We start from the raw sequence: 15,947 nt of genomic DNA, 5'->3' as shown, positions 1-15,947 counted from the left end.
CCTCTTCCTGTGTGCACTTGTTACTCGGGGGTGGCCAGGCAATGGGGTGAGGTGGGTATGCATGCTGTCGACCCAACCCCCGCCTCCCCCCCACCAGGGCAGGCAGAGGGTGGCGGCCCCGTACTTTCAGACGCCGAGACCACAGGCACAGGGGCAGTTTCAAAACTGGATTTATTTGGAGACCTGCCTGAAGGCTTCTCCGCTGTAACGACAGGTGGAACTCACAGGACACTGTCACATTCACACTGAAAAAATAGAGCTCTGTGGACGAGGCGGATCACCACGGCCGCCCTCTGCCCGAGGAGGAAGCAAGCTGTGCCAACACGGTGGGCGCACCCACCCCACCCGAGAACTTTCATACAAAGGTTGTGAGGACTTAAGAGGTGAGGCCAGCCTCAGGGGGAACACCATGGAGCGGGGACAGGGGCTTCTGGGGAATCTAGGCACTGATTGCTAGTAGGGGGCCGGGCTGGGCCGCTCCTCGTGTCAGGAGGCTGGCTAGCATTCACACTCAGCCCCAGGGTGGCTTCCAGCGCCTCAGCCAGCACCCCACAGACCAGCATCAAACAGAGTACCCTGCTCTCCCCATTTCAACTAGTTTGTTTAGAAAACTTAGTTTTAACAAAGAAAGGAGGAAAGGTTCTAGACTATCTCATCCAGGCTGCCCGTCCAAGTCCCCCCACGGGGGGCATGCCTGGTGGGGGGATGGGTGGGGGCACAGGGGGCTGTCCCCCTGGAGGCACAGCTGGGGGTGGGTAGCTAGCAGGAGGAAGGCCCAGGCCTGGTGGAGGGTGAGGCGGGACAGCGTGGGTGGGCGGCAGGCGGGGGGGTGGGAAGTTGGGGTTGTAAGTGGGTGGTGGAGGGGGATAGCCCGGCGTAGGCGGTGGGATGGTGGGTGGGGGGAAGGAGGTGGGCGGTGGGGGAACAGGGGGAGGGGGTGGGTTAGGGGGGTAGACATGGTGGTAGGGCAGGTGAGTAGGCGGGCCATATGCAGGAGGTAGGGCGCCGTAGGCTGGACCCTCGGTCTTCATGATGGACTGCAGGCTCTGGTAGCCCTCACCGGACATGTAGGAGCTAGTGGTCGACATGCCAGTCATGTAGCTGGAGGGGGGCGGCGGCGGGGGCCGGGGTGGGAGCGGAGGTGGCTGATGCACAGGCGCTGGGTGGGCCGGTGGGGGGAGCTGGACTTTGGGGAGTTCGCTGGTATCCACGGGGCCAGGTGGCTCGGCCTCCCCCAGGGCAGCGGCCAAGGGGGGCTTCCGGTCTGCAGAGGAAAAAGTTTATCCATCAGTCAGCATCCCAGACCACACTCCTCCCTGCCACCAGGGTCACCACGCCTCAAGGAGGCCATGTATCATGGAGCTCTCTCCTTCCAAGCATGATTGTCACCCTGCACTGCCCAGCCCCCAACACCTTCTCTGCATCTGGGCAGTACTTTCAGAGGGGAGGCTGCCAGCCCTGCCTGGGCATTCCCCACCCTTTTCTGGAGCTTTCTCTAGCCGGGCTGGCCCAGCGGGCTACCAAGCTCAGAACAGGCAGAGCCAGAGGGGCCTTGGGCCCACCACACAGGGCTGGCTGCTGTTACCCAGGGAGGGCAGGCTTGTGACTAACTGCCCCTGGCCCCCAACACTACGCCTGGTCTGGAACTTAACCCTGGAACCCACACTCCCAGGGGACCGTCCTGTGTGTTACTTGTCTCCACCAGCTCGGGCACGGTGGCTGCTTGACCCCAGGCATCTGGAGTCTGACAGCAAGCTAGCCAGCAGCGGGGCTGGCTCAGTGCCCGCAAGGGGAGGGCTCAGGAAGCGTATATGGTTGTGGGACCTGGCATGCCCACCTGGCGTGGTATCCATCTGTGTGTAACATGGAAGCCACTCTGAGAGGTGTTCTCAGTCACTAGAGTCCGTTCTACCTACGTTGACGCAGTCTCCTCATTAAGAGGGGCCCGGCAGCCCTTGGACCCCAGAGGCAGGTTCCCCCCACTTGGGGTCTGGCTCGGCAGACACTCACCTGGAGGTGGATGGGCTGGAGGCAATGGTGGGTGGGCAGCCTCCAATTTGGGGATTTTGGGTGGTGGTGGTTCTAGGAAGAAAGAAAGATGATGAAACACCACTCAGACCTCCTTATAAGGAGGACAGTGTGAGAGACAGAGGAGTTCAGGATGGCGTTCTCAGCAGCCCCATGTTGTGGGCCCAGAGGGCTGCAGGTGGGCTTCTGACAGCAACACTGACCCCCGTCTACCTGCTGCCGACCAGCTCTTCTGGAAGGGACAATAGCATGGTCACCAAGTGTCATTTCCATGGCATCCTGGTGAGGGCCCAGCACCCAGGGTCCCAGAGGTGCAGCCCTCGCCCTCATCCCCACTCCTGTGGCTCAGCGCCACTATGGCCTCTCGTCTCCCACCACATGGGCTGCAGGCTCAGAGAGCGGGGGCGAACTTGGGATGAAGGAGATGGTCCCAAGAAACACCCCCTCCGAAGGCTGAGCAGCTCTCTCGGGGAACCAGCATGCACATTAACAGTGCTCAGTGAGCAGGGTGGGCTCTGTGAAGCCCAGAACCTTCTGTTCAAGGTGGCCAAGAAAGGGCACAGTCAGTTCCTGGCTTCTCACCATCCTCGCCCCAAGCACAGGCTGATCTGTAGGGTTAGTGAACTGAGTCCCACACTGTAAGCTGCTGCCCAGCTCTCCGCCCTCAGAGGGGCACATCCTGCTCCCAAACCTGGGTGAGTCTTCCCCATGACACCCTCACAGGAAGGCTGGGGCTCGCTTGCGGGGCAGGAAACCATTCATGGCTCTGCATGCCTGAGCAGCACAGCCACCCACGTCCTACTGCCCTTACACAAGATCCCACTGGCCCCCTGTGTCCTCTGAGAGCCCAGCAGGAAGGATGACACCCCCCCACCCCCAACAGTCACCACAAGCTTCTGAGCTAACCTCTCCCTGCCTTGGGTTTCACTAGCCCGGCAGGGCCCCTCGAAGTCCTGTTTTTTTGGACGGCCCCATCAGAACAGAAGCATCAACAGTACTTTCTGGCTGACTACCTCAGAGCACATTGTGTCCCTGATGCCTGCTGAGTTGATACCCCACACACACACTTGGGGGGTAGAGGGGGCGGGGAGAAGAAGGTAATTCACGCTAGCTGGAAGAGAGGAACCCTGTGAGTTTGTCTCTGTGCTAGACCAGAAGTTAGTAACCGATGGATTCCACATTTAAATGCTACAGCTGCTCAAAAGAAACATTTTTCACTTGGAGAAGGAGGGCTCTGGTTTGATATACATAAAAACCAAACACCACACTCACAGCCTTGAGTGGATGACAGGGTAGAACTGCCCTGTGGGTTTCTGAGACTAACTTATGAAGCAGATGGCCTCATCTTTCTCCTGAAGAGCGGCTGGTGGGCTTGAACCTCTGACCTTGTGGTGAGCAGCCACCACACAGGGCCACTAGTCTCTTTGGGACACACAGACAGATGTCAGGGAAACACTGCCCCGGGACATGGACTTACCTGCTGCTTTGCTCTCTTCTTTGGGGGAGACCACCTGTCACAAAGACAAAGGAGGGCTGTTAACCGAGACTCCAAAGGAGTGCTCCGGTGGTCAGCCCCCAGGTTCTGAGGGACCACTTTGCCCCGTGGGCCCAGTACTCAGACATGATGTAGCAGCCAAAGCCCCTGGTCCCAGGAGCCTGTCCACTCACCACAGCGCGCTTGACCTGTCTGGGCGGGCTGGGTTGTGGAGACGGTTTCCTGGGCTGCTGGATGGCCGGTTGGCAGTCCTTTGGCGGGGGCTGGGGTGGGTCAGGGCCTTGAGGCGGCGGGGGTGGCTGCACTTGGGGCACTTGTGGGGCAGGCTGTAGGGAGGGGGGCTGCTGCAGCTGGTGGGGGGTGTGATGAGGCATCTGCTGCTTCCCTTGGGAGTACAGGTCCAGGATCTGGTGGCAGATGTCTGCAGGGAGGGCAGTGAAGAGGACAATCACTCCCGCCAGACACTAAATGAAACAGCTCCCAGAAAACCACCCACTGAATTTGAGGCCACTATTCCAGGGACCAGTAGGCAGAGGCTCCGAGTACCAGCTGCACAGCCCCTTCTGCACAACTGGAAACACCCCCCCCCCCAACTGTGAGTACAGGCACCAATGCTGGCATGTTCAAGATGGCAAGCACTAGGGCACAGCGCCTGGGGGACCCCTTCTGCACCCAAAGTGTGCAGGACCCAGCTAGCCCAACCCCAAACCCTCTGCCTTCATGCTGACTCAGCTCCTGGTGAGCCACGGGGTCTTTGCGAAGGGAGCAGCCTGAGCTGGTGCTCAGAGGCTAGGGAGACTAACCTGCCGACCTGACTGACGTCTAACCCACAGTGCCACCGTACCTTCCAAAACGTCCACGGGTACATCGTGAACGAACTGTTCCCACCACCTCCTGTACACGGGTCTGGAGGTCCACTCCTGTATCTCAAATTTGCACAAGCGGCCTGCCAAGTACATCACTGCCACCGCGATGATCTCCGGCTCCCACTGCAGCGACAAGGTGGTGCACAGGCTGCCCAGGAGAGAGACAGGTCACTGAGGGGCAGGGAGCCGGCACCTGCCCTCGGGACCTGCTTCCTAGTCTCTGAGCAAGAGCCGAGCAAGTGCCAACTCAGCATCCTGAGCGCCTCGGTAGCTGGCACGGCGGGCCTGCTTTCTAGTGACTAGGAGGCGGCCCTGCAGTCATTCAATACTGTCCTGAGAGCCAGGAGGAATCCTTCCCAGCCACTCCCGGCCCCTGAGCTCTCTGCCCACACAAGCAGGTGAGGTTCCAGGCTGACCAGGCTCTGAATGTTCCAAGGACAATTCCACACCAGCCTCTCAGCGTCCGCCCCCCCATCTGTTGACACTGTTGAAGCATGCCACCCCAACACCCATCTCCTCGCCTGCAAGCTAAGGGGTTCACACATGCAACCAATAAAGCCTTGGTCCCACTGAAAACACTTTGGCAAGTGTACCTGTCATTCACAAATGTCCACGCCATTTGAACCAGCTTTTGAATTTTGTTTTTGTCACCTACAAATGGGTAAAAAAGTAAGTTAGGAGTGACACAAGCTGAGAGGAACTGAGGAGCTGAGCTTTCATTCTGAGGCACCAGGTGCCCTGTCACCAGTTCACTATCCAGCTGTGTGTGTGGGGGGGGGCAGTGGCCCACAGGCCTGGGGTCCCCCATACCCTCCCTTGGTCCTCCCTCTCCAGCTGATCCCACTGAGCCACAGCTCCCAGGAAACCAGGCTCCCAGGCTAATTTTATTAGACTATTTAAAAGTCCTGACTCATCCCCCCCGCCCCGCCTCTTGTCCCCCAGCAGCAGAGGGCTGGGATTGTCTGCGCACAAAGGCAGCAGCAGGCAGGGCGGGGGATGTGCAGTGCTGTGCCCAAGCCTCTGCTTCCCTCCTGCAAGGACTCTCACCCCCTCCCCCCACGGTCAGGGCAAGTCACCACCTAGAGCCTCACCTTTGAGCTGCTTGGCGTACTTGAGCAGGAACTGGTAGGGGTGCTCCACCTGCAGGTCAAACTTGATGGTCTGCAGCAGGATCCTCTCCAGGACCATGACCTCCTCCTGCAAACAAGTCCATGGAGTGGGCCCCAGTGCCTGCCACAGGCCTCACGCAGCCTGTCTGCCCAGGCTCTCTGCATCTAGCTGCCAGCTCTGCCTACCGGGCTCCCTCCAGGTGATCCTCCCTCTCTTGAGCCCAGCCTGCTCTTGAGCAGAACAGAAGAGAATGAAGCTGGCAAAGCCAGCCGTCCTGTCAAATACGGACACAAACCCTTGTGTGTGGACGTGCCGGGCATTTGTCCCTTAAACGGAATCAATGGTCATGTCAACTAAATGGCAGCTCTGCTTGGGCCTCCATTAAACAAATCCAATCTGATGAGACCTACTGGCTAGACTGGTGGAACCCGAGAACAGGGGGCCCTGGCACCCTTCAGGTTTGGAGAACTCGCTCCCCTGTGAGGGCATCAACCATTGCTACTGAGGGGGCAGCACTGACTAGGGGCAGAGCTGAGTATGGAAAGGAGGGAGGACAGAGGGGGAAGCACAAGGAAGGCATGGGCACCTGAGGGCACACCGAGGGACTCAGCCCTTTGGAATCAGTCTCAACATTTTTCCTGTCCCCGCCCCCGCATCCTGACAGCCAAGAGCAGGCCAAGTGCCAACACCATGGTGGGAATAAGTGTCTTGAAATGCATGTGTGACCGACTACCACTGGGGTAATGAAAATAACCACCACAGCATCCCCGGCTGGGTGGGGGGACTAACGGGCCTGGGCCCCACACTTGCAGCTCTGACGCTGTCCTTCCCTCTGCAGTCAGAGGCATGGCTTTATGACATCTCCATGGCACCCAGTCCAGGGTCCCCCACCCCAGGATCTAGGGGCACAGGCAGAGGATGTGGGGTGGTCCTGGCTCTGAGCTGACGACATCTAAGTACAAGGAGTCAGCACCCTGCTTCGCCCAGGTCTGGGCTCTTCAAGGAGACCTCCCAGGCTGCTCTGCAGACCCACCAGCAGCACTCTGAAGGCTGTGCACCTGATCTTTCCTAGTATGAACTGCTAGGAGGGTTTTCTAAGCAGGGGGCGGGGACATCATGGCTTATGATCCAGTCTAGGGCTGGGCTTGCTCAGAGGGACAACACAGAAGTGTCAGCATGAATACAACCTACTCACATGCAGACACGCCAGGGCCCTGCTCAGGCCTCCTAGTGAACATAGATATTCATGGCCTGCGGCAGGGCAGAGAAGGGCAACCTGGGGGCGGCAGCCCAAGTCAGACAGAGGAATGTGCTCTTCAACACTGCTGAGCTTGCCTGCCTCTGCCAGCACTGTCTGAACTGGGCTCCAGCCTTTCCCCCAGCCGGTCATGTCTCCTGCTTGCTCCATCTCTGCCCGGCCACAGCACTGCAGCCCCACTCCAGCCATCATATCCACTCCAACTCAGAGAGACGACCCCCCTCTCCGCCTCCAGAACAAAGCAGTGCTGCTCCCTTGGGTTCCTGAGGCTGTAACTCTTCATGGGAACAGAAGGCCTCATTTTTCTCCCTTGGAGCAGCTGGTGGCACTGAACCACTGACCTTGTGCTTAGCAGCCCCACATGGGAGACAGAGGCTGGCAGCCACCATCACCACCAGTCCTTGAGCGGCAGTGCCCGCCCCACGGCTGGATGCTGAGGGTGTGCTTTCTTACCTTTGGGTCATCTCCAAACTGGCCGAACTGGACATCATTTAACAAGCTACGAGCTGTTTTGATGATATCTTTACATTTTTTGGGAGTTTCTTCGACTTTCCCCGCCAGAAAGAGACAGCAGGCCCCCGTGACCTAGAAGAGAGAAGCACTGTCAGCGGGCCTCAGTCCGCACACTCCCTTGCGTCGGGGTCTCCATCCTCACATACTCCCAACAAGGAAGGGAATGCTCTAGAAGCTCGAAGGAAAGCTGACACATAAATGCCACCCCTCACCCATTTAATAAATTTGACTTTTTCAAGGAAATATCAGAAAACAAAAGTGTTAAGTCATGAAAAGCAAGAGTCTTCGCTAGTGCTAAAGGTCACGGCCCTGCCACTGGAGAGTCCAAACTAAAGCCTGGGGTCACGGGCACTCAGCTCCTCACAGTGCAGTCCATTTGGCCCTGGGCTTTCATGCTACTCCTGCCCCCGCACAGCTGTGCACCCTGCCCTCTGCCCAACGATGTGTCATGACCACTTCTGATGTGCCCCCTCTCCCCCCGAGGTCCTCACGAGCTGGCAAGTCAGCATCTCACCCTGCAACGAAAGTCTCAGGAAAGGAAAAGGAGGAGCACCTTCCTGTTCAGTTCATTCTGTTTCTTCCTGATCCAACACCTCCCTGTGCACCCTCTGCTCTGACCTGGGGCCAGCATGCCCCCCTGCCGAACTGGTACCCTGCCAGCCCCATAGCAGCTCTGCCAGCCCTCCCACCCCCCTTTTCAAGGCCGAGGCCCTCATTCCTAGAGCTTCCCTGGGTTCCTCTGAGACATGGAATGCCCCCCTCCTCCAACCACACTGCTACCAGGGCCTCCCTTTCGACTCTGGGTTCAATACCCATCAGACACAAGGAAAGGCTCCCCTGGATCTTCTGGGAGCAAAGAAAGACCTGCCACAGGGCAGGACAGCAGGTGGCTGCCAGTGCTCACTCCCGAGATCACTGCAGTGCCCGGCTGGGGGCATGCCTTGCTAACCTGCCGCCTTCTCCTTTCTCCCGCCTTGGGCCTGAGCCCAAGTTTGTCCTAGGAAAGGCCGCGAGGAAGTCCTTTTTACTGCCCTGGTCTGTCTCAGCCAAAATGAAAACCAAAACCAAAAACGAAGCATGGACTCGATCTTATTTCTATATGCTACTCATCACTATAAAAACACCCTCCGGAGGGGATATCGACAGAGACTCCCTGCTGTCCCCCCAGATTTGCAGACACAGCAGCGTACCCCCTGGGACAGAGTGTGTGGACGCAAACACAGTGCAAGAGAATGATCGCGCCTGCGCAACACTCACGTATCTCGGGAACTGCTTGAAGGAATGAAACATGTAGAAGCGGTGGAAATAAATGATTCCAGTGGCCAGGGTATCATAGTGCCTGTGGTGCTGGTTAAGGACTTCAGCCAAGATGCTTTGTGGGCCATGTTCTCAATCAAATATGGATGCCCATCACAGACCAATGAGAGCCACCCAACTGCCAGGGGCCCGGGACCTGCAGGCTGCTGTGCTAGACATTGGGAAAAGGCTGCCCAGCCTTCCACAGTCCCCCAACCCCCTCCCAGGTGGAAGAGGGCGCTGGTTCTCCTCTGGGGTGGGCCATGTCCTCATGGCCAAGTCTCCCTGTTCTGACAGTAACCAGATAATGGGCAACCCCCAAGGCGGCCAGCCACGCGGAAACGGCACTGCACTCTGGTGTGAGGGCGGGCACTGCCTAGAGAGGCTACATTTGCTCGGCCAGCAGAGATTCCATGAGAGTGAGGATACAGTCCCAGGCGTGTGCCCACATCAAAGATGAACCGCGCGCCTTCCCGGCGGTACCGGGCCTCGGTGGCTGGGTCCAGTCCTTCAAGCTGTGAAGGCGTGTGAGCCAAGTCTTTCTTATCCCAGTACCAGCATGGCTTGGTGTGGTCCAGGTTGGCTGAGGTCACTGAAGGACTTGAATTTTCTTTATTCTCCTTCATTTGTTGAGGTAGACGTGTCCTTTCCAAACAGCGCTCTGCAAATGCGAGACTCCTGAGAGTGAGAAAAATAGAGACCAAGCTAAAACAAGGTGGCCAGCTGGGAGCCAATTCTGGCCCAATGCTGTCCAGGGCAGCAGCACCCGCCTCACATCACTGCCCAAGCCCTACACCCTAGCACCTTGTGCCAAGGGCATCCCCGTCCCTTCCAGGGTCTTTGAAGCAGGACACTGTTAGTTTTCTTCTGGCCATGCGGTAGATTGGATGACCTATTTCCTGAGCACATTTAGGTGAGGGCTCCTTAATGGCCAAGGAGTGTCTACTTCTCTCATGCGAGGGCCGTGGTTTTCAAAGTTTTCTCTGCCTTGACCCACACTGTGCAGAGAGAAGAGAGGAGAGGAAGTCACCCTGTGGCGTTTCCAGGGTTCTGTCTTTTGGGGAGAGATCCAGGACTGACTGGACTGTCCTGCAGAGGAATCACTCTGTGGGCCACCACCGAGAGATAGGGAATCCTGTCACCTGCCCCAGCGTTCCCTGTGCCTCTCCTGACCACAGGGTGACCTCCAATGCCATCAATCTGTTGTCCTGTTTTTAAAGGTTGTAAAACATTATAGTGCCAAATGTTTTTATTAAATCATTTTTATTAGGGGCTCTCACAGCTCATAACACCATCCATCCATCCATCCATCCATCCATCATGTCAAGTACATTTGTACATATGTTGCCATCACCATTTTCAAAACATTTTCTTTCTACTTGAGTCCTTGGTATCTGCTCGCTCCCTCACCCCCATCATGAACCCTTGATAATTTATAAAAATTTTTTTTTCACGTCTTACACCGCCTGTCTCCCTTCATCCACTTTTCTGTTGTTCGTCCCCCTGGGAGGGGTTTCTAGCAGCAGCCTCCAATGGGTGGTGGTGGAGGAGGGAGGACGGGGCAATCACGTGACCCAGATGACATCTGGCAATGCATGGAGACATGTTTTGTAGTCTGAACTGTGACTATATGTAGTGGTAGGGGTAAGGAATGCTGGTAAACAGTCTACAATGTACAGGAACTGTCCAGCCATGGTCCAAAGCTGCTAAACTGCTCCTGAACAATCCCCAGGTCACAGCAGGATGGCCCCCAGCCTAGTCCCAAGCACAGGGTTTATCCTTCCACCGAGACCCACTGAACCAGAACCAACAGCTCTCACACCCCAGGTGATCCTTCTGGAAACACACTCGATCCTGTTACACTGTGATTCTGATTCAGGGTATGGAGATGCAGCTTCTGCTCATGTCTGGAGGGGGGGGGGGCACTATCAGCAGGGGTCAAGGTAGCAGGGATGGATTCTAAGGTCCTAAAGGAGCACGGGTGGTGCGGCAGCGGGTTTAAGGCTATGCGCAGGGGTGCTAGCCAAAAGGAGGAACACTCTATCAGATGGCTATCAATGGCACTGAGTCTCCTTTGCAGAGAGAGTGCTTAACCAGTGTGCCCCTCCCTCTGCCATCAAGTCCACGTGGCTCCCAGACCTGTACAGGGTTTCTGAGACGGCAAATCTTCATGGGAGCACAAAGCCTCATCTTCCTTCTGAGGGGCAGCTGAGTGGGTTCTAACAGCTGGCCTTGAGGTTAGCAGCCCAATTCGGATCCTGTGGTACGACGACGGCTCCAGGGCACGGCTAGGGCTCCCCAGTGTAGAGACAGGCCCCCACAACAAAGCACTGTCCACATCAAATGTCAGCAGTGAGGAAGGTGACCCACCTCGGTGGAGAGCAGTCTATTCACAGATAGCCAGGAGAGCAAACAGACGTGCCTCGGGAGCAGTAGCGCCTGAGCGCACCCTGAAAACCAGGAGGGTAAGACTTGGTCTCAAAGAACTTGGTCATGTACTTTGAAGGTGTTATCAGGAGAAAGCTCGTGCTTGGTAAAGCGAAAGAGGAAGGTCCTCAAGGAGATGGATGGGCACGGTGGCTGTAGCAGTGGCCTCCGACATCAAGCTGCGAGGCCGACATAGGCCTGGCCAGTGTTCCATCGTGATACACAAAGGGTCACCACGAGTCAGAACCAGAACCATCTAACAGCAACGCCCCACCGCACCCCCACTGTGGATGGGCACTGGAGAGGTTTCTGGCTTTGGTGATTAATCAGAACAATACATACTCCTGTGCATTTCTGCAGAGCAGACGACAGGCCAGCCGGCCGAGCACGTCTGTGACTTACTCATGGTATACCAGTTGGAATGCCCAAGATGTGTCAACCTACCTCTTTTCCACGAAACTACCTATACAAATATTTATTGAGCATACACTAGGAGGCAGGCCTCAAGGACATAGCTGGGGGGGGTACGTGCGACACACCAGGTCCCCACACCTTCCTACGGTAAAAGACAGTGCCAGAAACTCCCAAGTGCCTGGTCAACCATGAAGCTCAGGCAGGGCAGAGAGGGCCGCAGAGGACATTCTGCTGATGCAAGAACAGCTAGGAAGAAAGCTGGAGCAACTGCTCAGGCCACACAGGGCCAGGGCCAGGGCGATGGTTGTGGGGAAAGGGGTGTTACAGCTGGCAGGGAGGTGGAGTGAGAAAGGTGATTTCACGTTTGAAGGGCAGAAAAGCGAGAGACTGAAAGGAAAGATGGGCAAGACAAGAAAATGCCTGTTTCCATGGGTGAGGGCAAGAAGAACTGGGTGAAGGCTTGGAGGACTGGGGAGACACTTGCAGAGGAATTCACTGGCCGGTAACATAAAATCTGCAGAGGGAGGAAAACGTATGCATCTGGGAGACTATGGAAAGGATCGTGGACTGCCAACAGAGGAACAAACCCATCTTGTAAGAAGTATAGCTCAAATACTCCTTAGAAGTGACGGCGAGGACACTTGGACACATCAGGAGGGACCAGCCCCTGGAAAAGGACATCAGGCCTGGAAAAGTAGAGACTCAGTACAAAAGACTCTCAACGACATGGAATGACATAGTGGCTACAACGATGTGGGCAAACAGCAATAAATTTGAGAACGGGGCAGGATTGGACAGTGTTTCCTAAGTCACTCTAAGTAGAAACTGACTTGACCACAGAGATGATAACGGAATCTGAGTCACAGATGGAGGGACGGGTAGGGGACAGGACCACGAACCACCTGTAGGAAGAGCACACTTTAAGCAGGTGGCTGGCACAATATGTAAATTATAAATACCTCACTCCCGAGTACATGGAAGCACATGTTTAGAGGGGCAGCCGGGCAAAAAGATTAACCATGGGAGGGAGGGGGGCTGAGACAGAGCCCTGGGAAGGAGAAGCTGAAGGAAGACAAGCAGACAGAAGCCTAAGAGAGCGACAGTAACTCGAGAACAAGCACCTCCACTTTCTCAGCTGCAAGTGGGAAAAGGATTAGAAACAGCTCAGAAGCAATGAAGTAGGAAGAGTCCGCACAGTCCAAGTCATGCCTGCTTTACCTGGCTGGCACTGGCCAATCCAATGTGTTCAGCCTTGGGGGCAGAATGAACCATACATGGCAGGCAGTAAAGATAAGTGAACATTCATAAAAAGAAACAGTCCTCACTAACTCTCTGAGAAATTTCTCAGCTCAGCTCTACCATCCTGTTCCCTCATACTTCTTTATTTTTTTCCACAAGACCCCGAGTGACACAGCTTCTCACCAACAGCTCGTGAGGACTGTGGAGATGACGGAGACTTGGAGCTGTGCACGACGACAAGCCCTCTCCAAACCAGCAGCACACCAAGGCATACTAATGAGGCCTTTCACAAAGAGGTTTTAGATACAGCATTTTACACGAAGACGAGTCAACGGGTTTCAGCATTTAAGACGACCAAGCCACACTGTGGGAAAGACGAGCGGCCTCTTAGGGAGCTGTGTCCAGTCTCCTTCTCAACAACAAGGCCATGCACTCACTCTCCTTAATCACCCAGAACTCAGGGACCCTAGAGGACAGAGGAGAACTGTCCCACAGGGAGTGGGGGTAGGGATGGACTAAGGCTGGGATCCCTAAACCGACTGTCACAGCGTTTTCCTGTGGACCAGTTGGTGGGCTCTAACCCATGGCCTTTAGGTTAGCTGTCAATGCTGAACCACTGAGTAGCAGGGCTTTTCTACTTCCATTAGTGGGGCATTATCAGTCGACAAAGTAGCCTAAGGCATTAATAGGGGTGTTGATATGAATTCTCGTATTAGTATTATACTGCTAGCACTTGTTCAGTTCAGCTGTCATGTGCTCTGCTTGGGGCCCAGAGCTGGTACATACACTGAACAATGAGTGAAGTCTACCTTCTCACAACTCTGCAATTCTCGGGAGTCTAGATGCTGCAAAAATACACTGCTTACCTACTGATTGCCCTACAAATAAGAGCTGATACCTTTTATACTCTCTTTCATGGTATCTCCTATAGTCTAAGGTAAACAGCACCCCTTTCTTAAACATGATTTTTAGTATTTCAGGCCCATCTTAAACAGCAGTCAAAATGGAAACAGTACTCTTGGTATGATCCTCTCCATACATGGAAACAAGGAGCCCTGATGGTGTAGTGGTTACACATTGGACTGCTAGCTGCAAGGTCAATAGTTTGAAACCACCAGATGCTTGTTCCATGAGAGAAAGACAGGGCTTTCTACTCCTGGAAAAAGTTAGGCTCAAACTCACAGGGGCAATTCTATCCTTTTCTAGAGAGTCATGTGAGGCAAAATCAACCTGGTGGCAGTGCGTTAGGATTGGTACCAGGGAAGAGAAGAAACCTCCAACACTCAGCAACACTCATTGTGGGTCCCTGAAAGTTAAGCATTCTTATCCTCAGAACTCACCACTGAGCAGAGATGAAAAGTGAGCCACACAGCCCATCAATCTGGACACCCTGTACATTGCTTAAGAGGACCCAGAGCCATTTTTTGTCAAGTTGGGTCTTCAACTCTGACCCACACCAGTGAGTTTTAGAAATTTGACCACCCATGAAAATGTATGTCTTTTCATTTTTAACTCACTGGTGTAAGCTGCATTTTCAAAGTGGAACAGATAGTAAACATCGTGAATGCAAGAATCAAGCAGTATGTCTGAATCAATTCACAGAGATGCTAACAGACATAGAACTGCCCCTGTGGGTTTCCAAGACTTGTTTTATGGGGGGTGGAAAGCCTTTTTTTCCCGCCCCTTTCACTTACACATCACCATATAACCCAAACTAGGCAAAAAGGTAAAAACAAACTAATGCCAAAACCCTAAAATTAGACACTAAAAGTAGAGAAGAAAACAATCTGGGACAATTATTACATTAATATTTGGTTATTGGACAGGCAAGCATCCCCAATACACGAACATTTTAACGCAAAATGTGTATCAGTACCACCACTATTGCCACCGTCCACCCACCTAAATTCGGCATTGTTTCAGGTGCAGGGGGGGGGTGTTGAAAAGAGACAAAATAAAGAAAAAGTACCTCCCCCTTACAGAGTCTTCACTCCAATATCTTTCACACAAACCTCTAACGGGTACCTACAACGGGCAGGCTCTGAGACAGGCTCCTCTAAAGAGCGATGTGGCCAGAAGGGCGCGCGCGCACGCACACACACGACCAACTTTGCCTGAAAACCGCAAAAGGCCACCCTCTAAGAAGTCGTTTCGAACCGAACGCACGGCGGCTTGGCGAGAGCTCATTAACGGCAATCCAAATTTAGGAAGCGCCGTTTCCATCCCCGCTTTGGGGGAGCTAACAGTTCGAGCGCACCCGGATCGACCTTAGACTTTCACCCCGACTTTCAAGGGAGGGTTCCGCTCGTCTCAAACGAAGCCCAGTCCAATCGAACCTCCCCAAACACCCCAACGGCGGAACTGCGCGGTAAGGACGGCATCTAACCACGGACACGGGGTGCTCCAACCTAGCTCCCCTTTGTTACACGACCCGAGAGACTCCACAGCCAGAGTGCCCCCAGACAACGAGGCAATCCGAGTCTCGGGCCCAACAGGGAGCGACCCCCCTTCGAAGGAAACCGGGATGAAGGCAGTCGGCGCCGGGCGGCCAAAGCGCGCGCCCAAGTCCCCTGCCGCTCCCTGTCCCTGGCTAGAGGGTCCCGAGCCCCGATGCCCCTCTTGGCTGGTGGGGGTGCCTTACCCCTAAGTCCGCCTAGATTGCCTGCGCGAAGCTCACCTCTCGGTGCCCGCTCCAAACTCCCCGGTCGCCCGCTAGCTTCAACCTATACCCCTGGCGGTAGCGACGGGAGGCAGGATATCTCGGATGAAACTTGGCCAGAGAGTGGACACGGGTGGACAGACCCTACTCCGACCTCGGAATCCGGGGGAGGCAGGCGGCGTGCTTTGCCCGACGTCCCTCACTTACCCTTTGCCTCAGGTAAGCCCTTAGCGACGTCTCTCCTTCCCGACTGCGGCCATCTTGAACACCGAATGTCGAGGTGCCTGCGTCATCACGCTGCGTCTCGCAACGGAAAACCAGCAACCCGTGGGGCGGGGAGAGTATAGTCTGTCAACCAATCATAAGAAAGTAGAGCTCTCCAAAAAAAAAAAAAAAGAGGAAGGGGAGGGGGAGCTACCGCGCTGTCCTCCCCGCCCCTCCAACTGCTGCGTGCAGGGGGAGGAGCCAGGAAAAGGGTTTTCCTACTGGCCCCGCCCCCGGGTGAAAGGTATTAGGAAGCAACCGAACCTGCTAACGGAACTCGGGAGCGAGAGGCGGGCCCCGGCGCGCCTGTTGTCTAATCAAAACACGAGCGTGGGCGCAGCACGGCCAATGGCGGTGCGGAAGCTGGCGGGGGCTCAG

The 15,947-nt window shown here is 55.4% G+C and overlaps 1 protein-coding gene across 1 annotated transcript; it reads right to left on the bottom strand.

Annotated features, from left to right (window-relative positions):
- Positions 1-147: 147 nt before the first annotated feature.
- CCNK (cyclin K) lies at positions 148-15,601 on the bottom strand. Its single transcript, XM_075531317.1, has 11 exons — positions 15,513-15,601; positions 8,996-9,244; positions 8,528-8,609; positions 7,211-7,342; positions 5,481-5,586; positions 4,983-5,040; positions 4,368-4,537; positions 3,697-3,944; positions 3,506-3,539; positions 2,011-2,082; positions 148-1,264 (listed from the first exon to the last, which is right to left on the bottom strand). Exons 2-11 carry the CDS (start codon positions 9,190-9,192, stop codon positions 648-650), a joined length of 1,716 nt encoding a protein of 571 aa, XP_075387432.1. The 5' UTR covers positions 9,193-9,244; positions 15,513-15,601; the 3' UTR covers positions 148-647.
- Positions 15,602-15,947: the final 346 nt, after the last annotated feature.

Source organism: Tenrec ecaudatus, chromosome 14, assembly GCF_050624435.1.
Source record: "Tenrec ecaudatus isolate mTenEca1 chromosome 14, mTenEca1.hap1, whole genome shotgun sequence".
Classification (NCBI taxonomy): domain Eukaryota; kingdom Metazoa; phylum Chordata; class Mammalia; order Afrosoricida; family Tenrecidae; genus Tenrec; species Tenrec ecaudatus.
The sequence above is the reverse complement of the archived record's forward strand: the minus strand, read 5'-3'. Positions and strand labels throughout refer to the sequence as shown.